The sequence below is a fragment of the Orbicella franksi genome, chromosome 9, assembly GCF_964199315.1.
Source record: "Orbicella franksi chromosome 9, jaOrbFran1.1, whole genome shotgun sequence".
NCBI classification, from domain to species: domain Eukaryota; kingdom Metazoa; phylum Cnidaria; class Anthozoa; order Scleractinia; family Merulinidae; genus Orbicella; species Orbicella franksi.
Genome location: NC_138153.1, coordinates 7,126,602 through 7,152,485, shown reverse-complemented (window position 1 = coordinate 7,152,485; position 25,884 = coordinate 7,126,602). Strand labels below are relative to the sequence as shown.

The 25,884-nt window shown below is 39.5% G+C and overlaps 3 protein-coding genes across 5 annotated transcripts; all 3 read right to left on the bottom strand.

Annotated features, from left to right (window-relative positions):
• Positions 1–655: 655 nt before the first annotated feature.
• On the bottom strand, positions 656–25,243 carry LOC145497494 (uncharacterized). Of its 3 annotated transcripts, none has more exons than XR_014050692.1 (4): positions 25,158–25,243; positions 21,963–23,843; positions 21,132–21,229; positions 656–920 (listed from the first exon to the last, which is right to left on the bottom strand). XR_014050692.1 is itself a non-coding variant. In XM_081477299.1 (3 exons), coding segments are annotated over exons 2-3 (1,617 nt in total). In that variant the 5' UTR covers positions 23,579–23,843; positions 25,158–25,243; the 3' UTR covers positions 20,801–21,228. The 3 variants fall into 3 exon arrangements, 1 of the variants encoding a protein (XP_081333425.1); XR_014050693.1 differs by lacking the exon at positions 656–920 and adding an exon at positions 9,079–9,569 and having other exon boundaries at positions 21,089–21,229; XM_081477299.1 differs by lacking the exon at positions 656–920 and having other exon boundaries at positions 20,801–21,229.
• Positions 936–3,087, bottom strand: LOC145497493 (uncharacterized). The gene has a single exon (XM_081477298.1). It carries the CDS (start codon positions 3,078–3,080, stop codon positions 1,440–1,442), a length of 1,641 nt encoding a protein of 546 aa, XP_081333424.1. The 5' UTR covers positions 3,081–3,087; the 3' UTR covers positions 936–1,439.
• LOC145497492 (uncharacterized) lies at positions 5,001–8,072 on the bottom strand. Its single transcript, XM_081477297.1, has one exon. It carries the CDS (start codon positions 6,646–6,648, stop codon positions 5,005–5,007), a length of 1,644 nt encoding a protein of 547 aa, XP_081333423.1. The 5' UTR covers positions 6,649–8,072; the 3' UTR covers positions 5,001–5,004.
• Positions 25,244–25,884: the final 641 nt, after the last annotated feature.

The following is a 25,884-nucleotide window of genomic DNA, read 5'->3' as shown; positions in this document are numbered from 1 at the left end:
TAACAATGCAGAACTTGCACGAAAACAAAGAAAACATTGGACTGGACTACTGACTTTCAGGCTGTGGAACTTTTCGGATTTGCCAGGAGGACTTAATGATCAATAATATTTTTCCATAGAAGAGTTTTTTTTATAAGAAAAATGTAACCGCTACAGGATCAATCAATCAATCTTTATTTCTACTCACTCTTGCTCTAAAAAAATTTACAACAATAAAAATATTATTTAAAAGTAAAAATTTTAGCGAGCCATACATTAGCGAGGACAGAGAATCATTACTAATTATTTACTTACCTGTTCCACCTATGGTGAAATGAACGTTCGCTGTGACGTAATCTTGTTCTATAAAAATTGATTTTAGTATATCCCTTAATTAATACCTACGAGCACTGTGATTGGTCTATTTAGGGGCCGTATTCTAATGTGTGGCTCGCTAAAATTTGAAGCTGTCCCCGATCCCGTCAAACACACGTAGAGATAAAATAGAGAAACAAAAACACTTTTCCCATAACACAAAGAGCCTGCTTGTATATGAGACGCGAACCAGGACATATTGTAGCCCATTAACATTGTTATTTTTAAATGTAACATAAGATATGTAATTTTATCTTTTGAACAATAAAGACGCTTTATTTATTTATTTATTATTTAATTAAGCGCACTGCAGTTTTAAGACCTCTATAAAATCACTGAATTATTCCACAAAATACGCTTGTTTGCTTCTCTCAGAAATAAATCGGCGTGAGCAAATTAATTAACTGATGGGTTGAAGGCAATGTAAAAAAAATAGTTGATTTGCCAGGTAAAAACCATTGTCAAGAAAAGAAGTTATTGAAAACAAACCACCCCTTAGTTTTGATGTTCATGTCAGCCTTTCAAAACGACGTGAGATATAAGAAAAAAACTGGAATTGGACTGGACTCCGGATTGCTGGACTACTTACTAGAACCAAAACAAATCAATCGACAAACTTCTATACACAGAAACTGAATCCCATTATAAGCTTATTGATTTATATTTGAACAGAAAAGATGCACACGAAATTGTTCTCGGTGCGAATTTTACAACTTAGTGAAACTCACTTTGTATACATCAGTATTAATATAATCGAAGAAACTACGTCGAAAATAATGGCAATTAAAACGTAATGTTATGTTTTTACTATGTCACTGTAAAATACATCATATGATAGACAACCAAGTAGCTTTTTAACCTGGACTGTCGTTAATTACAGTTCACAAACTGCGTAAACATGCACCGAAGAATTGACAGCGGAAGTCTGCGCAAGTTTTAAGGATCGTATGAACCAACGCTTAGGGACTATGATATACATGTCTTAAAGACACTAGACCAGCAAAACGAAAACTTGTCCATGACTAGGTAAGATTGAAAAGGCTGAAACCTAAATATTTTTGAAGGATTAACAAACCATGTGACCGCTACAAAATATTACAATACCATTTTGCATCATTTTCCTCAGCTGGCTGTGGTCCTGGTGAAGGATCCTCTTTCTCATCGACTTGATACGTAGCCTTGCTGCATGCAACTCCTTTCCACTGTCCTCTTACTTTTCTGTGAGCACCACCAAAGTTGAACACCAGCTCGTAAGGGATCTCCATCTCAGCTTCATACACCATCCCTTTGGCAACATAAGTGGAATGTGCGGGAACTTTCAGCGGGAATTCAACCGACTTGGTGGTACCAGTACTTGTAGACTGATCAAAAGTGTGGCTGTGCGAAAAATTAAATGAAAGCTCGAAGTTAAACTCGCCAAATCCGGAGAAGCCCGCCTTAAAACTCGAGTTGATGCCATAGCTGAAGCCGATAGTATGTGAAGTAGAATGGGTTGTTCCTTCAGTCATGGAGAAGCCAAACGTCATGGCTTGATCTACACCAGTATTGTTTATCAGGTTTTTTTCAGATACTACTTTTGGCGTCTGCGACAGGATTTTGGCTTCGTCCATGAAGAAATTCATAGCAACCAGATTGACATCTCCTCTTATTTGGTTGAAATACGAGTCCAAATTTGCTTGATCACGCTTTGCATCGTTATGGCGTCCAACAATGGTGTGCGCAGCGAGCCGTGCCGCATTCCGGCCAAGTTCTCTCACATTTGTCGCAAAAGTTTCGGTTATTTCTCCTCCGTAAACGACTTCTTGGTACATCGCTTGAACTGCTATTTTGTCACTGGCAGCATCCGCTTTGTATTGGTTGCGCTTATTAAACCACCAACACCTTTTGCTCTTTGCTTTGTTTGCTGCGTACCAGCCGGCATTCCAAAGCATGGACCTGATATCTTCGCATGATCTGTCTGACAACAACCCCTTGCATCTCTCTTTGAAAGAGTCGTAGTGGTTCTTCGCTTCAATCTTGTCGGCATCTGCCTCTCCACGATCGCCGAGCCGCATCTTAGAACAGTGCCAGGCTGCCTTTTCAGCGTACCCTTTTAGTTCCTCTGCGACATCGAGAGGAAGGATTTCCAGTGGCTCGACATCACCAAATGTCGCATTATCTTCACTATCTATTTGTGGTCTCTGCGACAGAACTTCAGCCACAGTGATTTCTCCATGTATTTTGTCGAAATGTAAATCCAAGTTTTCTCTCTGGCGCTTTGCTTCTTCCTGGTGACCAAATATTGTATTGGCAGCATACCAAGCAGCGCCCCAGCCCATATCTCTTACGTTTGCCGCCAAAGTTTCCGATATCTCTTTTTCCTTGACAACATTTTGGTGATGCTCGTCCACTTCTCTTTTGTCGTTTCTAGCGTCGGACTCGTAACCTTTTCGACTTCCACGCCGCCAGCAAGTCTCGCTTTTCTTGGTGTTTGCCGCATGCCAACCGGCATACCCAAGCATCGTCTCGATTTCTAGGCAAGATTTGTCTGATAACCAGCCCTTACATTTCTCTTTGAAAGAGGTAAGGTGCTTTCCTGCTTCACTCCCGTCGGCATCTGCTTCTATTCTTTTACCACGGCGTATTTTCGCGCAGTGTAAGCTGTGCTTTTCAGCGTACATTTTCAGTTCGATTGCTACATTAGTTGGGAATATTTCCAGTGCCACATGAACGCCTCGGGTAGACATCGTCAGGATTGGGAATACCTAAAGTTGACTTAGTGTGACGCTTGTTTGGACTGAAGTAAGTGATATACAAATATATTTGCCACTCTGCGCCTAACATCCAATCCAGCTAACCGCTTTTGTTACATGGAAACACTTCAAACATAGCCTGAAGCCACTTTAGTATAAAGTTGTTAGTTCCTGTTTATGTGAACCTTTGTAAAGGCGGAAAAACCTACAAAAGGCAAGCTCTTTCTTCTTCATTGTATGGTATGTTATGCTCTAATTTGTATTATGCAGCTGTCTACAGCCACCCGGTCTCTTCGACAAAAATCGGAGAGAAGGCGTCCGAGTGTTACCCGAGAGCCGTGATTGATAATCGTTTTCAAAGCCGAGGGATGTTTGGCTGCATGCAACGATCACGTGCAGAAAGTAATTTTCTATGTTGTCTCCGCGCGCCATGCATGTTAATGACACTGAACTGGTTTGAATGCGTGAATAATTTATGCAAGAAGCACGACCCTCTAGCCCCAAACGCAGACGCCCCTCTCCGAGTTTTCTTATGGAGAGCGGGCTATATCCATGCTGTGACTTGGTGTAGTGTATGTACATTGTGAATGGACTGATATACGCTGAATGATCAATAATATTTTTTCCATAGAAGAGTCTTTTTATAAGAAAAATGTAACCGCTACAGGATCAATCAATCAATTTCTACTCACTCTTGCTCAAAATAAAAAGTTACAACAATAAAAGTATTATTTAAAAGTAAACATTTTAGCGAGCCACACATTAGCGAGGACAGAGAATCATCACGAATCACTTACTTACCTGTTCCACCTATGGTGAAATGAACGTTCGCTGTTCCGTAATCTTGTTTTATGGCAATATTGTTCAGCATGTTCCTTAATTAATACCTACGAACACTATGAATGGTTAATTTACGGGCCGTAGTCTAATGTGCAGCTCGCTAAAATTTGAAGCAGTCCCCGATCCCGTCAAAAACACTTAGAAATAAAATAGAGAAACAAAAAAACTTTTCTCATAACACAAAGAGCCTGCTTGTATATGAGACACGAACCAGGACAACTACTCAACTACTCAATTCGAAGGTAAGCGCGCTGCGGTTTCAAGACTATTCAACAAAATACGCTCAGTTTGCTTTTCTCAGAAATAGGCCATTTTTTTACGTGCGCAAATTATGTAACCGATGGGTGGAAGACAATTCAATCAAAGTTGTTTTGCAAGGTCAAAACCAATGACAAGAAAGGAAGTTATTGAAAACAAACCACCCCTTTGTTTCGATGTTCACGGAAACGTTTCAAAATTACATGGGATATAAGAAAAAAACTGGAATTGGACTGAACTCCTGATTGCTGGACTACTTACCAGAGCCAAAACAAATTAGCTGCCAAACTTCTATAGACAGGAGCGGAATTTTGTTTTAAGCTTATTAATTTATGTATGAACAGAAAAGAATGATACACACTAGTTTGTTCTCCTTGGTAAAAAATTGATACGTTAATATCATGTTACGCTATAATCGCGAAGGAACTCAGCGTCAAAAAATATAATGGCAATTAAAACGTAATGTAATGATTTTTCCTTCTTAATGTAATCTTTATAGTTCACACAGGCATAAACACGAACGAACTCCCAGCTGAAGTCGTCTTCACTCCGCCAACCCTTAACTACGGTTTCCATAGCAAGACGAGACAAATACAAAACTGTCAAAACTGAGCCATGACTTGGTAAGATCGAGGTGGCTAAAGCTAAGACAAAATGTTTCCGTAAGATTCATTGACTACCTGGCAATTGCAAAACGTTTACGATATGGTACATTGATCATCATTACTTTTGGCTTTCTTCTACGTAGTCTCCATCCTTAGGGTAAGATTCAAAAGGCTTAAACCTAAATATTTTTAAAGATAACCAAATTACGTGATCGTCACATTATATTACAATAAGATGTTGAACCATTTTCCTCAGTGGGCGAGGGAGTGGGTGAAGGATCCGCTTTCTTATCGACTTGATACGTAGCCTTGCTGCATGCAATTCCTTTCCAGTGTCCTCTTAGTTTTCTGTGAGCACCACCAAAGTCGAACACCAGCTCGTAAGGGATCTCCATTTCGGCTTCATACACCATCCCTGTGGCAACGTAAGTGGAATGTGCGGGAACTGACAGCGGAAATTCAACCGACTTGGTGGTACCAGTACTTGTAGACTGTTTAAAAGTGTGGCCGTCCGAGAAACTAAAAGAAAGCCCGAAGTTAACCTCGCCAAATCCGGAGAAGCCCGCCTTAAAACTCGAGTTGATGCCATAGCTGAAGCCGATAGTATGTGAGGTAGAATGAGTTTTTCCTTCAGTCATGGAGAAGCTAAACGTCATGGCTTGCTCCACGTCACTGTTGTTCACCAGGCTTTTTTCAGATACTACTTTTGGCGTCTGCGACAGGATTTTGGCCTCGTTCATGGAGAAATTCATAGCGATCAGATTGATTTCTCCACGTATTTTGCTAAAATACGAGTCCAAATTTGCTTGATCGCGCTTTGCATCGTCATGACGTCCAACGATGGTGTGTATAGCGAGACGTGCCGCATTCCGGCCAAGTTCTAACAAATTTGTCGCTAACGTTTGGGATATTTCTCCTCTGTTGACGACGTCTTGGTACTTCGCTTGAAATTTTTTTTCGCAACTGACAGCATACGCTTTGTACTGGTTGCGCTTAGTACACAACCAAGAGTTTTTACTCTTGGTTTTGTTTGCTGCGTACAAAGCGACATTCTTAATCATCGTCCTGATATCTTCGCATGACCTGTCTGACAACAATCCCTTGCATTTGTCTCTAAAGGAGTGGAAGCGGTCCTTCGCTTCAATCTTGTGGGCATCTGCTTCTCCGCGATCGGAGAGACGTTTTTTAGAACAGTGCCAGGCTGCCTTTTCAGCGTACTCTTTTAATTTCTCTGCGACATCGAGAGGAAGTATTTCGAGTGGCTCGACATCGCCAAATGTCGCATTATCATCATTATCTATTTGTGGTCTCTGCGACAGAATTTCAGCCACAGTGATTTCTCCATGTATCTTGTCGAAATGTAAATCCAACTTTTCTTTCTGGCGCTTTGCTTCTTCCTGGTGACCAAAGATTGTATTGACAGCAAACCAAGCAGCAGCCCAGCCTATATCTCTTACGTTAGCCGCCAAAGTTTCCGATATCTCTTTTTCCTTGACAACATTTTGGTAATGCTGTTCCAGTATCCTTTTGTTGATACTAGCGTCGTTCTCGTAACCTTTTCGACTTCCACGCCGCCAGCAAGTCTCGCTTTTCTTGGTGTTTGCCGCATGCCAACCGGTATTTTCAAGCATCTTCTCGATTTCTAGGCAAGATTTGTCTGATAACCAGCCCTTGCATTTCTCTTTGAAAGAGGCAATGCGAGCGCGTGCTTCACTTAAGTCGGCATCTGCTTCTGTAATCTGTTTCCCCTGGCGTATTTTCGCGCAGTGTAAGCTGTGCTTTTCAGCGTACATTTTCAGTTCGATTGCTACGTCGGTTGGGAATATTTCCAGTGCCACATGAACCCCTCGGGTAGACATCGTCAGGATTGGGAATACCTCAAGGGGACTTAGTGTTGACGCTTACTTGGACGGAAGTAAGAGATATTACGTATGCAAATATATTTGCCACTCTGCGCTCAGTTCGACGCTTGGTTTTGTAATGACAATGAACTCTTCAGTTAAATCCTCCATTTTATTCATTTTTAACTTCCTTTTCAGCTAACCGCTTTTGTTATAAACATAGCCTGAAGCCACTGGCATTACCAAACACCGCTAGCATAAAGTTGTTAGTGCTTGTCTGTATTAACTTTTGTAAAGGCGGAAAAACCTGACAAATTCAAGTTCTCACTTAGTCTTCTCTTCTTCATTGCATCGTATATTAAGTTCTAATTTGCACTATGTAGCCTGTTTAATGCCAGCGGGTCGCATTCAAGAAAAAATGGATGGACTCGGCGTGTGAGGGTTACCCAAGAGGCATGATTGATAAAAGGGCTCCTGCTGATAATCGTTTTCAAGGTCGAGTGATTTTCCTAGAATTTGTGGAAATCGACGTGATTGGTTCATCGATTGTGTGTGGTTCAATGAGGTAGTAACGGTTGTAAATCGAAAACAAGGTGCTTCGTGTTTTATAGGTCGCGCTCACAAATGTCTCAAAAGTTTGCTGTAGATACCACAACGGAAATTTGTTTCACTTCGTGATTTAGAATTTTGAAGTTTAAAGGCCAGAAGCATAAATTATGCAGTACACGAGTATTAAACCCTAATACACAGACGCCCCTGTACGATTTTTCTTGAGGAGAGCGAGCTATATCCATGCTGCGGCTTGGTGTCGTGTACATTATGAATGGACTGATATAGTCAACTTCACTGAAAATGGCAGAGGTTATCAAAAAATTGGGTATGGATTTTGTAACTTGAAAACAAACCATTGTTTGATTAATCATGCACAACTTTGCAACAAGGAAACTGAAATGAAGGGAACTGATGATTGGACTGGACTCCTGAATTTCAGGCTGTGGAACGTTTTGGGTTTGGCAGGAGGAGTTATTGATCAATGATACTTTTCATAGAAGAGTTTATTATAAAGAACACTGAGAATCATTATTGAGAATCGTTCCGTGTCATTTACACACCCGTCTCACTTATGATGAAATGAGCGTGTACTGCTATGAACGGATTTTGTTTCATAATTTATTTCATGCGAAGATAAATGCGGAAAAAGCACCTAAAAACGAAAAGGTGGGCTTTACAGTCGGGGGCATTTACACTGGGTTCATTTATTTCTGTAACGAAAATTAATACATTACGTAAGATGCTAAGACGCTGGGAGGCGCGGCGGTGGCCTCATGGTTAGTGCATCTCACAGTGCCTCTCTCCACCCAGGTGTATAAATGGATACCGGTGTATGTAATGCCGGGGGGTAACCCTGCAATGGACCAGCATACCATCCAGGTGGGGGGGGGGGGGGGCTAGAAATACTCCTAGTCGCTTCATGCTACTGAAACCGGAATAAGCTCCGGCCTAATGAGCCGCTTGGTTGGTTTACAGACTTCACCTTACCTTTTGCCTTAAGATACTAAACAAAGGCGGGGAGAGTCTGAATTCGCCATGCCAATGAATCTAACCCTGAAGAGAAAACGACAATTATGTACATTATTTTGGACAATAATCCCTAGTCAATGAGTAAAAAACGTCTTCTATGGCTGTTTCTCTTTTTTACAATGAATGCCTTCTTCACTAGCAAAAATGTAATTACAACTCATCTCAAGCAATTTTGGAAATGAACAACTACCTACCGACGATTTTTCACATCTTCAAGACGGCAGGAAGGTTTCTCCTACCAAACAGAAGATAAAGGACTTAAATAAGGTGAGAAAAATTCAGACCATTCTTATAAATAGGTCAGGCTTTAAAAGCCTCAGAAGCAACATATCAACTCGCACAATTGTGAAAGAACCCAGGCAGTTTTATAGAATATACCAAGTCTACTAATGCGTATAGTGTTAAGAATTCCTAAGGAATGATCCCCGTTACGTTTGAATTCGAAGCAAACCGTTTATTGCACACGACACGCATGCGCCGCTTGTTTCGAACATTCTGTTATTTTCGGTTCAATCCTCCGTAGGAAAAAAGATGGCGACTGGTACATTTACCCATAATTCTTAGAGCAGGAAAAATCTATCAACCCTCATAAAAACGTACAGAAAGGTAAGAAAATCTTTAAATCTGGTATACACGATGTTGTTAGTACGCATACAGGGACAAATATTGCAAAAAATATAGCTTTCCTTGTGCGTAGTGGGATGTGTTAGGTTCGCATCATGCGCATGGTATTGTGGTAGAATGTACAGCCACAGCTCGCCGTACCAACCACTCAGTTTCCCGTACTTTCAAACAATAACTAAGTTCTTTGCGCCACAGCACAAAGAACGGCTTCTAGCTGTCTGATTAAAAAACAAAACAGTCATGAACTCTTTAAATTACGCACGCTGGTTGTCCGCTCAGGTATTAACAAAAATACGCAGATAACAATATGTTCACACGTCCTTTACCTTCCAAATTCTACGATTTGAGAGACTTCCTTTCCCAGAAAGTTATATTATTGTCTTTTTCGTATTCCTTAGCCGAGATTTAAAAATTTTACAAGTTTTCTAACCCTTTGCGTAATTCCAAAATCGATAAACGTTAATATTATCTAGCAATTACAGTTTGTATAACATCTTGTTTGTATGCATCCCAGTTAATTCTCTCTTGAAGATTTCTCTGCAGCGTCTCTCTGGACGGGTGAGACTGTAAATGGCTCTGAGTTATGTGACTGGCAAGATGAACCAAATCCTTTTCTGTGATTAGCTACATACGTGGGCAATATGGCACCATCTTTCCTCACTGGAAAATTTGACCCATTTACAGACTCTATGAAATGCCGGTAGATCCTGAATTTACAGACTTTGTCACTTATCCTGCGTAAAAAGAAAATGTCTGTAAATTTCTTTTACAAAGATTTTGTTTAGTTTTTAGTTCTGTTCATTTCAAAATGTTTGTAAAATTTTTGTAAATTGTACCAGCCGGAATAAGAGGAAAGAACTCATAATTTACAGACGTAATAAAATCTTCTAAGAATGTTTGTAAATTTATCACTTACAAAGATTTTACGCATGTAACCTTATCATGTAAAATCTCTGTAAATTGACATAATCGGGGCAACATAAAATCTCTGCAAAATCTCTGTAAATAGACATACTCGGGGTACCATAAAATCTCTGTAAATTGACATACTCAGGGCACCATAAAATCTCTGTAAATTGACATACTCAGGGCACCATAAAATCTCTGTAGATTGACATACTCGGGGCACCATTAAATCTCTGTAGATTGACATAATCGAGGCACCATAAAATCTCTGTAAATTGACATGTACTCGGGGCGTCAAAAAGAAAGCATAAATTGGCTCAGGGACTATGTGAATTCCCCTCGTCAGTTAAAATTCCGAAGCCAGGTATCATCAATTAAGCACAAAACTGGGCGAACCAAACTCTGGTCAGATGTTCAGTTAGCTGGGGCGCATCGCAAAGAACGGTGAGTGAAGAAATAGGGGAGAAGCGTGGCGAGAGAAAGCGGAAGAACGCCTGTGGGCAAACTTAACCAAAGGTCCTTCCGCCCACTTATAGACCGCCTACAGGGGCCTATAACATGACCGACGGCGGCTTGTGGTTTTCAGTTGTCAGCAGATGTGTTGAGAAATAATTCTCGCCAAAACGACAAACGAACGCTAGATCGCCGACTGGAGATACTCCTTCCGCGAAGCAAGCTGAAATCTCCTCAGGAGGTCGACAGGTATCGATCTGCAAATCAAGGTGTTCTTTCTCGAAGTGAAGCTACGGCAGTCTCCGAAGAAAAATCGGGCGAAGATAAATGATATGATATCCGTGAATAGAAGCAACATATTGTACTTGCGAACAGTTCTAATCAAACAGCCGGGCCCTAATAACACAACATAAAGTGCCCTTCGTGAACGCGTTTGAAACAAAGAAAGTCGAGAGACCGAGAAGAGAACGGTAAATGTACAAATGTCACGAACCGTATTAGTCGTGTAGGCCCGTCAACCCCATTTTACACTGGCCGCCATATCGGAACCGAACCGAACCGAACCGAATCGTTTCACCCCAACTCAAATTCGTGTCGCCCCCCAAAAAGTCGATTGGCCTCGACCAAACGTTAGTTCGCCGGAAGTTTTTTTCGTACAATTTAGAAAGCAATAAATGGTCGCAGTCATAAAGAATCAATTATTCTGTTGCTATGGGAGTACAACAACACTTCAACGTGCGTAATCCAACAAATATATTTAGACTCAATGGCTCTTTAACCACGCAAATCTTCAATAAAATGGTTTAAAAGGCGTTTCTTATACCCTACAGGTAAAAGCCGTGGAAGGTTTATGAAGTTTTCAAATACAATCGGCCATCGATCGATCAACGGATTTTGTTTCTACACCGTAATGAAACAAATGTATTTTCTCTGGTTAGTATGATTCGCACGAATTGAAAGCCTATCTCAATTTGTTCAGCAATTTCCTAAAATTTGCGAGCATCCGGCTAGTACGTAGCGATTGCACTGAGAGGTGGAAGGAAGTGCGGGCTCATTTTCGGAACAGCGGCTAATGTAGCAGCTTTGGCCGAGGAGGTTTGGATACTCAAGTTCGTTTTGTGGTGCTCGTTTTAACGATCTGAAATTACTAGTACAAGTTTCACGCACAGAAGTTACACTTCTATTGAACCAAGTCAAAGCTCGCTTCTTTTATGGGTAGGAGTAGCCTTAAAAGGAATCTTCTTACTACGATCTCAAATCTGTACGGCTTTTTCTGCCCAGATCTCGAGTTTCGTAGAGTGAACAGAGTGAAATCATCCACCATTTTTGAATCTTGCCTTGCCATTTCGCAACGGCGTATATAGTATCCTTGCTGCTTCTGGACTACTGAGGTACGTTTATAATGTAGAATATCTTTGTTGGTAAGTCTGAACTAGAAGCTCATTAGGTGTACATTTATATGGGGGTTTACGATGGTTTACGTTATATTATGTAAGCTTACCTGTAGCAGTGCAGAGTTATTTGCTCAACCGCCCCCAACTATTCTTACTGTGAAAGTTATATATTCCCTCTAAAGATGGATAAGGAAGACGACCAATTTTTTAAGTTTAAAAGACATGTTTCGACAGAACTTCTGTCATCTTCAGTTGAATGAATGACTACAAAGCAAGTTGAATAATAAGTAGACAAAAATGCTAATTAAGACAAATAGTAACAACAGAACGTGAAAAGGTGTAAATTAAAAGGATAATTTTAGATTTACATGGTGTAATTGCTGATTGAGGCAAGGTAGTTCTTTTTGAATATGGATAGCCTCCTTTATCTTGAGTTGAAAGCTGGTAGTGGCGTGATCTAAAATATGAAAGCAGTCTATTGAACACAATGAGCGACAGCGTTCAGAATTCTGAAGATGTTTGAAAATGTGAGAGGCCCTATCAACGGCTAAGTACTCACGTACATTTAATAATGAAGATTATACCATTTCACCTGTTGTACATAGTTGACCTCTGCTCAAATGTGGCCGATCATGGATATGGCTTTAACACATCTTAAATTTTTAATAAAACAATCACAGTCACTTCATAGACGTGGACATTAAATTCAGTCAATGGCCTCAGTAATTACATGTATTGTTAACATTTGCCAATTGCTGTGGCCCATTAATAGAAATCAATATTGGCCAGACTTGTTTGAAATGACCTCATTTCCAGTCAAATAATAGTAATATTAAATAAAAATTGTTTAAAAATTGACTATCTACCCTTGTTATGCACCACCCGAAAATAACAGCAAAAAATATATTGATTATTGCTAGCGAGGAATAAGTGGTGTACTCCTAAATGAATACAGTGAATACTGTATGTTTTCTTGAAATATGCCACCTCAACTTCTGTACTACACTTTCTGCCTGTCAGATAGTAACAAATTATTCATAGGCAGGACCCATATCAACATGTCTGTTAGACTACGAGTAGTCCCTCTTTCGCTTAGTCCGTCGTGCGTGACGCGAAAGAAACCGCGAGAAAAAAATGGCCGCGCGAAATCCTGGAGGCGAGGAGCACGCGAAAGGAGGGACTACCGCCTAAGCCCAAGAGTTTGAATTATGTGTTGCTCTCACAACGCAAAAATATGATTGGCTTATGTTAGGAGCGTTGACAACGTGTTGTCAACATTCGAGATACCTGTGACGTCTTGCAGGAATGTTTTGGAACCGGAGCAAATCGAAGCGTTGGAATCGCGCTTCGCAAGCCGTGATGTTCTTGCGAATCTGCCAACAGGCGCTTTGGAAAGATTTAAATTTATCCAGTGTTTTGTTTGGCAAAGCTTTCTGCCTCCACCCCGACTGCGAGCGTTTGTTAGTGATTTCGCCGCTCAACAGCATCGTCTAATTCAGCGAATATAAATTCACTGAGCTTGGCTTTTCTGCCGTTCATTTGAAAGATTGAACCGGACTCTCACTTGACACCGGACATTCACCTGAAATTTTCCGCTGTTATCGGCAAACATTTCACCGCAGTTGGATGATCTCCTATGTATAATGTATAATGTATAATGTAAATTTTCGGTTGAAACTCTGTTGAAATTTTTGCAATAACTTTTAGACGCAGCGAAAATTGTTACAAGAGGCCTCATTCGCCGTCTTCTTTTTAAAACTTCTTTGACAGTTTCGCTGAACGAACACTGAACAAAGATATACTTCTCACGCCATATGTTTTTGCCTGGCTACTTGAAGAGTAGAGTAGAGCAATTTTATTCAGATCTCCCGGGGCTACTGATAACAGGTGATAATAAGAGAACGTCAAGATGAGGAATCCTACACCGAAAAAATCACTCGGCCGTGAAAGGGCAAACTCTTGGGCTTAGGCGGTAGTTCCTCCTTTCGCGTGCTCCTAGCCTCCAGGATTTCGTGCGGCCATTTTTTTCTCGCGAATTTCTTTCGTGTCACGCACGACGGACTAAGCGAAAGAGGGACTACTCATAGTCTACATGTCTGTTTATCCCTGATATTTTGACAATGCTGTTTCTCATTTGCATTGTGTGCAGTAATTAAAGCAAGATTGAGTAGGGATTTTAATTTTTTTACCTCTATTAAGCGGTCAACCCCCTTTAAGCAGAAACTATCTATTTCCCAGAGGTTGGCTGTTTAATAGGGGTCGAAATGTAGTTGCTGTGCGTCTGTTCACTAATTGATCACACCAAAATGCGGTGAGAACAAAAAAGTGACACACAATGTGATAGCCACACGTGTCACTGATGTTCTTACCACATTTTGTCATGTCTTGTGTGATCAGTTACTGAACAGATGCACAGCAACGTGGAAAGTATCTGTTTTATATAATAAAGAAACCAAAAAAAAAAGGGTAATGGTGTCATCTATCTAGGTCTATCCTTACTAATTGATCATAAATAAGAATCAACTGGAATTTGAGAATAATTTGAAAGATGATCTGTGAGGTCACTTATTTTTTGTATCCCTCAGCCAAACCAATATAATGGTATTGCAGCTGTCAATTAAAATGTACATTGCTCCTTGATATTCATATGCAAGATATTCAGCAATTACCTAGTAGACAACTATTGTAAATATAGCACTATAAATATACATTTGGTCTTCCAAACTGATTTATCATTATTATTATTATTATTACTATTATTATTTAGAAAATAATGGATTGTTAGATTGGCCATCTGCACTGTTAAGCAGTTTGACAGTACATGCACTTGTTGTGATTTACATGCATCTTGTTTTGTTAGGAATGTTGGGCATTTATGTAGTAGTAGTAACATTGCTTTCTCTCTTTCTTTCTTTCTTTCACATGTAGAATAGAAAGAATAACGTTACAAGAAATGTGGAAATACTATCAAGCTTCAGTAGACTATTCCATTGTTATAAATGTATATTATATTTAAATGTATGTGTGTATAGTACTGCCAAGATTAACCAATTTTATTTGATAGCACTACATAACTATTACATTAAGAGCTGGAGGTTTCTATGAGGTGATGGTTGATTCGGCCTTCGGCCTCATCACCTATCACCTCATAGAAATCGAGAGCGAATAATCCAATTGTTTTAGTAGGATTCTAACTGAAATTTGCTTCAAATAACAATTCCAAAACTGTCTGGTCTTATATTAAACTTCATGCTTTAGAGAATTTGTGCAGACTGAATTGTCAATTTGACATTTTCAATTGTGGGCGCATGCTTATCAGTTTCTTTCAAAAAATTTGAGTTCTTTTTAATTCAAGAAACTGTGAATGTCCTTCTTCAGCCTTCTCAGGAATTTAATTATCCATTTGTTCCCAAATGCTCTTTCAAAACTTTGGAGAAACAAGAAAACATTGAAATTTTATCAACCACACTAAGCCACTGAACACTTATGGCTGATAAGGTGCAATGGCTCAGCCAATCAGATTACAGCATTAACATTAGTATACTAGTAGAATTCTACTAAATGTGAATAATTAGGTAGAAATCATTTAATGAATGTTTGTTGGTTAAGCATTAAGAAAGCTCTTTTTGAGTCACTCAGATGACACAAATATTCAGCCAAATTAATTTTTTACATGTTAACTGATTGTGTGCTCTGTCAACCCTCCAAGTTAACTTTTTTCCTTAGTGGCCATTTGGCCACTGACTGTTCAGGTTTGGTCGCCAGTGAAACATTTTAGTTGCCAAAATATATGCATAAATTAATAATTAATTAATAATAAATAATAATCTTATCATTATCTAACTGTATTATTAATAACATTTGCCTTGAACCACCAAGTAAATTGAAGTCCCGTTCAGTGAAAGAACTACCTAATGTTGATTCAAATATGCTTTTATTGGAATGATTGATGATCAAATGAAATAGTTTCTGATCACAATGAAAAAGCCCTATATTATTGCAACAGTGTTGTGAGTTGATCACAGTTCTCATTCAGTCATTTTAAATTGATTGGCTTTCACTTTCAATAAATCTTTTACAATGGTTATAATAATGCAAATGTACATGCCTTCAAATAGCTCCATCGATTTACAAGTGACACCACAAATATCAAAAACCAAAGGTTCGGACTATCTTCGTGAGCATGTATGAATGAAACGTATGTTTACCGCCATTTTTCCCGCGAAAATATTTGATGAAAATTAAGAAAAAAAGTCGCTTCACAAAACACAGAAATATTTGTGTATATCATTTATAATTCACACAACAGGAGCAGTGCAAACGACACAGATTATACCAAGTTAAAACAAGAAGATCTGTTAGATCTTATAACCGCGCGTTTAAAATTTAACTGTTTTCTTAGCACTACAGTCGCAACGCAGTGCATATTCCAAAGCAATCTTTGATGATTCATTGATTACTGTAGACATCACAGCACTTGATCAACACAAACTCTATTATCGCGCTATCAGTCGTAGCCGTTGTGACATCTCCGATGACGTAGTAGTCTTAATCTGGAACTTTCTTCGGGATATGTATGGGCATGAAGATACGAACACTATTACAAACCGCTTTCTTTCTTTAAAGTCACGATTAAATTTAATTGTTTTTTCCCTTGAGTTAAGGGTTAGCAAAGGAGTCACACGAGTCACATAATTCAAGAATTGCGTTATCTACGGCTATCTTTAGTACGGTGGTTATTTCCCTACCAATGACGTAATCTTTGCACGTTGTGACACGTTCTTTGCTTGGCTTGCAAATATTTAATTTTCCTCCGATCTATGAACTGGCTGTGATGAAACAGTCAAAGGATTTACTTCATTTGCGTAAAACCACAAGAAATACTCACAAAATTACAAATAAATTAATGACCGTCGCTTCTGCCGAAATAAACTTGCAAAGTAAACACGATCGTATTTGTCACGTAGCGAAAGTGAAAGCTGCAACGTCAGCGCATTCCATGGCTGACGTAATACCTTTTTTCACCGTATTTATTATTCCCTTTAAATCCAACGCTTTGATAAGACGAAAAGAAAATATATTTTACCCACAAAAAAGAAAACAATATCGGTAAAATTGTCCGTGTATTTATGTTTTAACAGCTTCTGGCGGAAAAAAATCACATGTTGCGTGACTCAAAGTTTGGCCGAGCGGAGGTCTGCGTCTGGTCACCGACAAAAAAAAAATAAAATAAACCACGGGTAAACCTAGAACCGCGCTCGGCCCATGGCCGCGCGGTTAATAAGATAGCCTCATTCGCAGCTGAATGGCGGAAAGTTTTCCAATGTTTATCAAGGCGGCATCAAATTCTTGCTGAGACCATAAAGTGAACACTATTTTTACCTTATCGCTTATGATCTTTTTTAAATGTTCAACCTCGTTTTCTGCTTGAATAAGCAAACGATATAAAACTTCATCTGAAAATTAAAGACTGTATTGAAATGGACAGGAAAGTTCACGCTCAAATTGTTTGTCGTTTTGAATTTAATATGCGAACCGCGGAACGCGAATACTCAACGCGAAAATACTTTCACAAGTTTTAGGGCAATCACTAAGACGGATGTTTTTTATTGATGAAATCTTTGACAATTTAAAAATAAACCCAGGTTCGCAACAATTTACAACTGCGAGCCGCTTTTCATCACAGTTTTTTTTTAATTTATAGAATCCCCCGTGCTTGTGTTATCAAGTTTGCTGTAAAGTCAAGTATTTTCGTGTCCACTGAAACAAAATACGTTTCTCAAATACATCTGGATGTTTCTCAAATATATTGTGGATCCTGTCACCGTCGAGCTTTCCAAGCTTTTGCAATTCCTCTTCTTTTCGATGGCAAATGACCGGATTGCGTACGTTGTCTCACGCTTCCAGGTAAAATTGTCACGTGCCAAAGTTCAATCGAGTGGAACGAATTTCGTCGCGTCCCAAGCCCAACTGAATGCAATTCCTTGATCTTTGTTTACGGTGTAACATTTCATTTTATTCAGTCTCCATTTCTGTTGGTTAAAATCCCACAACAACTAGCTTTGCAAAGTGAATTCTTAATGCTCAGAACGTTTTTCTTTTCGCTCCGGATGATAGTCCGCTCAAGCTCCTGACGCATAGGTCACGTTAATTTTAGTCGCCGAGCTGGCGACTTGCGTTCTAATTTAGTCGCCAGCTCCAAAATTCTAGTCGCCATGGCGATTAAAATGGTCGCAATTTGGAGGGTTGTCTGTACATATGTACAATCTGGAAACATTTTCAATTTATATTAGACCCTCCTAAATATGGAGAGCATAGGGCCAGAGCTGAGTGTCTATATTATGGAGGTGTCCATAATTATTATAGAAGTACAGATTATGATAATTCTGGTTTTTCTGGGACCAAATAAGCTGTCCTTATTGTTGAGGTGTCCTTAGTGAGAGGTTAAAGTGTACTTTACAGTTATGCAAATATTTTTTGCATAACTGTAACTGTTTCTGACCTACGGGTACATCTGATCTAGTTACAACCACTACTTTGACCCCCTTTTAAATTGGATCCTCACCCTCACTGCAATTAAAAGCTCTGATACACATCTTCTCCCCTAGCAACCATGACCACCTCTGGGAAGTACTGGCTAATCTAATTGTTTATAAATTTTTTTAAAGCTCTTTCAAGCAGCCATTAAAGGAGTGTGCAGTATTTAATTTTCATCATCCAAACAAGAGATTTGCAGTTTCCAATCTGAAACTTGTACATGTAGCTACCTTACCTGTTAATCCAAGAATCTCTGCCATGTATCAAAGGCAATTATTTTTAGAATATATACAACTGCTGAGAATACCTCATATGAACACTTACATGCCTCAGACTAATTGAATGCTAAAAGCTCACATGAGAGAGTGACCATTTACATGTACATAAAAGTTCACATAAAAGACCAGGTTACATTGTGTCAATACCTGGTTGTTTATAAGAGCTCTGTTTTGAATTCTTGAGACGGCTGCCGGGAGAGCTTTGACTGTATTATTGATTGCTGATATTGCAGATTGAATTTTTCTTATTGCTATGATACATGTATCTTTAGACAAGTGTTTTAAATCGGCTATTATTAATAATGTAGTATTAACAATAGTAGTATTAGTAATGGTTTTGTACAGTAGTGTAAAAAAAATGAACATCAAGGTGGACTTATTAGTTTCATATATTTCATTGATGGGAAGATATTACCAAATTACACTGCTGTTAATTGTCTTGGGAATATCTCGGCAAACAAAAACTTTCTGTTGGTTCAAAAGGTCTTGCCACCAGTTTGATCCAGTTTGTTTGAGGATGTATCTTTCTCAAGGTCCTTTCTTTTTTGTCATAATTTTGATATGCGCAGCGTAAATCTCAATTGTTAGTTACATAACTTTGAACTTCAGAATTTATTCGTTATTGAAAGGCACAAAGGTTGTTATATTTTGTGTGTACCTGTCGCAATCCTTAGTTTGCTTTTTACAAAACTCTCCTCGTAATAAGTTTAATAAGATAATGTTCTCAATACCTTCCTGTTGATTTTACAGACATTATGTGTACTTTTGTTTGACCTGCTGTGCAGTTTATTTGTGTACATTATACTAAGATTTTATGCAATGTCCAGTTCACTTGTTACGTGGAGTTTATTGAGATTATGTCATGGCTTTTGCACCATTTCCTTTTGTACAGGCTGATTTTACAGAGAAAATGTGGACATTTTGCAGAGATTTATACCAATAAAATGCTTACATTTTACAGACGTGTACTTTTGTGTGACATTATGTGTGGTTTATTTGTGTAGATTTTACTGACACTTTATTTTAGCTTAGATCCTGCAGACATAATATGAGACTTTATGCTTTCCATTTTACAGAGATTTTTTCTTCTGCCCTTTTTACAGAGAAAATGTGGAGATTTTACAGAGATTTCTTTATATGCTATAAAACATCTGTAAATTTTACACAAAATTTACAAGAAAAATAGCAACATTTCGCGGACATTTTAAGCGATCTGAAAGCGAAACACGTACTGATATTTACAGACTTTTTATAGAGATTACAAAGCAAATTTTCAGAGATTGTAATTTACAAAGGAAATGTGGACATTTTACGGAGATTTAACGAACTTTCTTGAAGTCTGTAAATGGTTCAAATTTTCCAGTGCCAACTTGGGATTACGCACAAGAAAAAATTTTCTTGAAACCAACATACTAAACCTTAAGTGACCGAACTTGTTCAGTCAAGATGGCTGAATATTGGATTCATTCGTTTCTTGTTTCTTTCTTCTTATAAACCTTGTCTCTATTTAATTTTTATTAACTGAGCTCGGTTAACAGGATGTTTATTATATGGCCAAACAAGAAATCAAAGGAACAAAAAAAAAAAAAATTTATTTGTTTCCTTGCCCGGGGTCAAGCATTTAGCTGGCTTTCCTGTGTCATTGGTCAAACGGAACAAAAATAACTGTTCAAAGCCCACATTTGGACAAAATTCGTCAATGAATGAAAACAAAATAACCGTTCTTTTCATACAGGCTCAATGAAAATGCTTGTGGTTAAAACAACAATTTATGAAAAGTGACCAAAAGTGCAACTGCAATGTAAGTTGTGTCTGTGCCTCGATGGCTCAGGGATCAGTTCTCATTCACCCTTGTGGTTTTCGACTGATCATCACAGAAAACGTTGATATTGAATGTGCAGCTTCGAACCACAGATCATCCAAGCGTAATATAAGAGTTTGTATGGGGTCTTCTGCCCCGCCCCTATTGCTAGACAAATGACTAGGCCTATCTTAATCCCAGTCCTCTCGGCTGAAAGGGGTTTTGTGAGGTGGTGCCCATAGCTCTCGCCCGTTAGGAATTGGAAATCTCGTATGAAAGACCCAGATAAACAAAACTTTTCACGGTTTCTGACGCCAAATTGTTTCAATCAATCAATCACTCACTCACTCAATCAATCAATCAATCAATCATACAATCAATCAATCAATCAATCAATCAATCAGTTAAACAATCAATCAATCAATCAATCAATCAATCAATATTTATTTATAGAGGGTAAAACACCTAATAGTTATACTACTAATAAACTTGTGGCCCTCTAAAATATACAATAATTAAAAATCTATTAAGGACCTATTGGTAAATAAAAGGTAAATTCATATTACATTATAATATTAAAAATTAAAACTGTACAAATTAAAAAAACTGTAAAATGATGAATGTCTTTAATACTAGACGTATAAAAATCAATCAAGCCCTTTTAAAAACTATGTACACTTTCCCTTTTCTTTAAAAAATATGGAACGGAGTTACAAAGTCTTGCTGCTCTCACGCGAAATGATCGCCCTCCCTAGGATTTCCGCTTGTGTACCCCGGCGTCTCAGAAATCGGTGGGTTGAAGGCAATATGATCATATATAGCTGACTCAGGACAGAAAAAGAACCAAACAAGACTTACAAACAAGAAAGTTATTCAAGACAAACCTTCTCTTAATTTCGATGTGCACAAATGCGTTTCAAAGCTGACATAAGATAAGAAAAGGACTGGAATTGGACTGGAATTGGACTGGAATTGGACTGGAATTGGACTGGAATTGGACTGGAATTGGACTGGACTGCGGACTTCTAGATCAGAACAAATCAAACAAATGCCTTAAGTTCTGTACACAGGAACGAAATTCTGTTTCAGGTTTATGGGTTAGTTTATTAGTTTAAATTTGATCAGAAAAAAATTTACTCGAGCTTGTTCTGCTTCAGAGCAAATTCAGTACAACTAATTTACTAAAACGCTGCAAAAATGTGACATGTTGATACATATTGATATAATCGACGAAGCTAAAAGTGTTATGGTGGAAAATGCGCTTACGTAGCAACACCTGCATGTAGCTAAATCGGAGGCATGCCACTTAAACTGAAAGAAAGAAATATTTCAAATAAACATAATACGCTTAATAAAAATCCCAACTTGTGGGAGGCAGACCAGTTGGCTTTTTACAAGCATGACCAAGGAGTTGAACTAGGGTGTACAGAGAAACATCACCAGGTTAGTGGTCAGAGCAGGACTTGAACCCTAAACCTCCGGATTTCAAGGGTCTTCAAGACCGGCACCCTAACCACTCGGCCATGCTGCCTCCTCAGTCAAACGTTGATGAAGATTTTTTTACATCTAAATGCTTCCCATAAAATACAGCCAAGTAGCTTTAGAACCGTCTTTAATCAATTACAGCTCATCATCTGCGTAACTACGATTTTCATGTTATAAGGGACACTAAACTAAGAAAAAAAACCTTGCTATGACTGGGTAAGATTAAAAAGGCTTAAACCTAAATATTTTAAAAGTTATAAAATATTACAATACCATTCTACATCATTTTCCTCAGCTGGCCGTGGTCCTGGTAAACGATCGACTTGATACTCAGCCTTGCTGCATGCAATTCCTTTCCAGTGTCCTCTTAGTTTTCTGTGTGCACCACCAAAGTCGAACACCAGCTCGTAAGGGATTTCCATTTCGGCTTCAGACACCATCCCGGTAGCAACGTAAGTGGAATGTGCGGGAACTGACAGCGGGAATTCAACCGACTTGGTGGTACCAGTCCTTGTAGACTGTTCAAAAGTATGGCTGTGCGAGAAACTAAAAGAAAGCTCGAAGTTCACCTCGCCAAATCCGGAGAAGCCCGCCTTAAAACTCGAGTTGATGCCATATCTGAAGCCGATAGTATGTGAAGTAGAATGGGTTTTTCCTTCAGTCATGGAGAAGCTAAACGTCATGGCTTGATCTACATCACTGTTGTTCACCAGGTTTCTTTTAGATACTACTTTTGGCGTCTGCGACAAGATTTTGGCCTCGTCCAGGATGAAATTCATAGCGACTAGGTTAATTTCTCCATGTATTTTGTTGAAATACCAGGCCAAATTTGCTTGATCGCGCATTGCATCGTCATGGCGTCCAACGATGGTGTGTGTAGCGAGCAGTGCTGCGTTCCGGCCAAGTTCTAACAAGTATGTAGCTAACGTTTGAGATATTTCTCCTCTGTTGACGATGTCTTGGTTCTTTGCATGAAATTTTCCCTCGCAACTGACAGCATACGCTTTGTACTGGTTGCGCTTAGTAATCCACCAAGGCTTTTTACTAATGGTTTTGTTTGTTACGTACGAAGCGACATTCTTAATCATTGACCTGATATCTTCGCATGACCTGTCTGATAACAACCCGTTGCATTTCTTTCTAAAGGAGTGGAAGTGGTCCGTCGCTTCAATTTTGTGGGCATCTGCCTCTCCACGACCGCCGAAGCAACTTTTAGAACAGCTCCAGGCTGCCTTTTCAGCGTACTGTTTTAATTCCTCCGCGACATCCTGAGGAAGTATTTCGAGTGGCTCGATATCGCCAAATGTCGCATTATCATCATTATCTATTTGTGGTCTCTGCGAGAGAATTTCAGCCACCGTGATTTCTCCGTGTATCTTGTCGAAATGTAAATCCAACTTTTCTTTCTGGCGTTTTGCTTCTTCCTGGTGACCAAAGATTGTATTGGCAGCACACCAAGCAGCGCCCCAGCCCATATCTCTTACGTTAGCCGCCAAAGTTTCCGATATCTCTTTTTCCTTGACGACATTTTGGTAATGCTGTTCCAGTAACCTTTTGTTGATACTAGCGTCGTTCTCGTAACCTTTTCGACTTCCACGTCGCCAGCAAGTGTCGCTTTTCTTGGTGTCTGCCGCATGCCAACCGGCATACTCAAGCATTTTCTCGATTTGTAGGCAAGATTTGTCTGATAACCAGCCCTTGCATTTCTCTTTGAAAAAGGCAATGCGAGTGCGTGCTTCACTTAAGTCGGCATCTGCTTCTGTTATCTGTTTCCCTCGGCGTATTTTCGCGCAGTGTAAGCTATGCTTTTCAGCGTACATTTTCAGTTCGACTGCTACATTGGTTGGGATTATTTTTAGTGCCACATCAACGCTTGGGGTAGACATCATTAGGATCGGGAATACCTCAAGTTGACTTAGTGTTGACACGTGCTTGGATGGAAGTAAGTGATATTACGTATGCAAATATATTTGCCATTGTGCATCTAGTTTGACGGGTGGTTTTGTAATGACAATGAGCTCTTCAGTTAAATTCTCCATTCTATTCATTTTTAACTTTCTTTTCAGCTGACCGCTCTTGTTGTAAACACAGCCTGAAGCCACTTACATTACCGAACACTTCTAGCATAAAGTTGTTAGTGCCTGTTTGTATTAACTTTTGTTAGGGAACGGTACGTTTTTTATTGCGGGGAGGGGGGGGGGGGTGGAGGGGTGGGCCGGGGCTTCGGAGGGGAGGGTCATTAGTAAAGTTTTTACAAATTGGGGGGGGGGGGTCAAACCTGTTTTATTCGCAACCGGTGGAGGGTCACAGTTTCTTTTGGCAAGGAAAACATTACTCCATGTCGCTTAGTTGACTCTTATTTGTTAACAAACACGCAAAGTGTATAGAAACCTGAAACTTGTATATTCTAGCAAAGCTACCAGTCAAGATTAATCTAAATTATTTACAGGTGTGGAAATATTATATCAAAGTGAAACTATCTTGTCCCAACTAACATAATTGTCTCTCTCGACCCGTGCTTGGTTTCGTCCATATTTTGACGGTGGTAATGTTTCCACGCGCGGTTCTGGTATAAAATCAGTCTCCGGTGACGATTCATTACTTAAGCTACTCGGGCTTGAACCGACAACTCGATCTACTACATCACTTTGCGAGTCAGTTTCAATCTCGGAAAGTGATGAGGTCGCTTGTTGCTGCACATTTCTTAGCGGGGGCTGCCGAGGTTGTTAACACTCCATTGAATCGTACAGCAAGCTGCCAATGTGTGCTTTGATCATTGCGACCTTTTCAGCTTTCTTCCCTTTGAAGGTGATCTTGTGATGGGAAAAGTACAAGGATAGATCGTCCACCCTCAAGGACGACAGCTTATCGGAGTTGTACAGTCCAACCCAGTCAATGTCATTGTACTCCCGGTTCAGCCGTTCAATTCGCTCCCTTTCAGTCTCCTCTTTCTTCTTCTCCTTGAGCATTTTTATCTGGGCAAGGTGCTCAACATACTCTGCCACAAGCTTTTCGGGGACAGTGTATTTATCTGACAACTTTCTAATAGCCTCACTGTCCCCACTGACTAGTACTAGTTCACTTTCCTCAAACAATCGCTTAATCTGAGCAAGTTGCTCCATTTGACCTCATGAAATCCTCGCATTCACCACAAGCGCCTCTCTCTCTTTGTATTCCTCGCACATCCTTGCCCATTTTCAAGTTTTCGCAGTGCAATCACACACCACGCAATTACCTGCTTTGTGCACAGACGCGGTTATGTGAGTAACACTTCCAGTTAGTTATTTTCACTTCCGGTTATTTTTGTCTTGGAGGTGGGGGGGGGGGGGGGGGGGTCAGATGTTTTTGTGTAGGTATTTGAGAAGGGTCATGCGTTAATCCATTCTGGAAAGTGGGAGGGCCACGACTTTTTTCGCAAAAAATTTCTAAAATACCCCGACCCACCCCCTCTCCTAATAAAATACGTACCTTCCCTAAAGCAGGAAAAAGCTGACAAACGCAAGTTCTCTCTTAGTCTTCTCTTCTTCATTGCATCGTATATTAAGGTCTAATTTGCACTATGTAGCCTGTTTACAGCCAACCGGTTTATTCAAGAAAAATTGGATGGAGGGCGCGTGAGGGTTACCCAAGAGTCATGATTGATAAAAAGGCTCCTGCTGATAATCGTTTTCAAGGCCGAGTGATTTTTCCTAGAACTTGTGGAAATCGACGTGGTTGGTTCATCGATTGTGCGTGGTTTAATGAAGTATAACGGTTGTAAATCGAAAACAAGGTGCTTCGTGTTTTACAGGTCGCGCTCACAAATATCTCAAAAGTTGCCTGTAGAAACCACAATGCAAATTTGTTACATTTCGTGACTTAGAATTTTGAAGTTTAGAGGCCAGAAGTAATCAGCATAATTTATGCAGTACACGAGTACTAAACCCTAATACACAGACGCCCCTGTACGATTTTTCTTGCGGAGAGCGAGCTATATCCATGCTGCGGCTTGGTGTGGTGTACATTATGAATGGACTGATATAGTCAACTTCACTGAAAATGGTAGAGGTTATCAAAAAATTGGGTATGGATTTTGTAACTTGAAAACAAACCATTGTTTGATTAATCATGCACAACTTTGCAACAAGGAAACTGAAATGAAGGGAACTGATGATTGGACTGGACTCCTGAATTTCAGGCTGTGGAACGTTTTGGG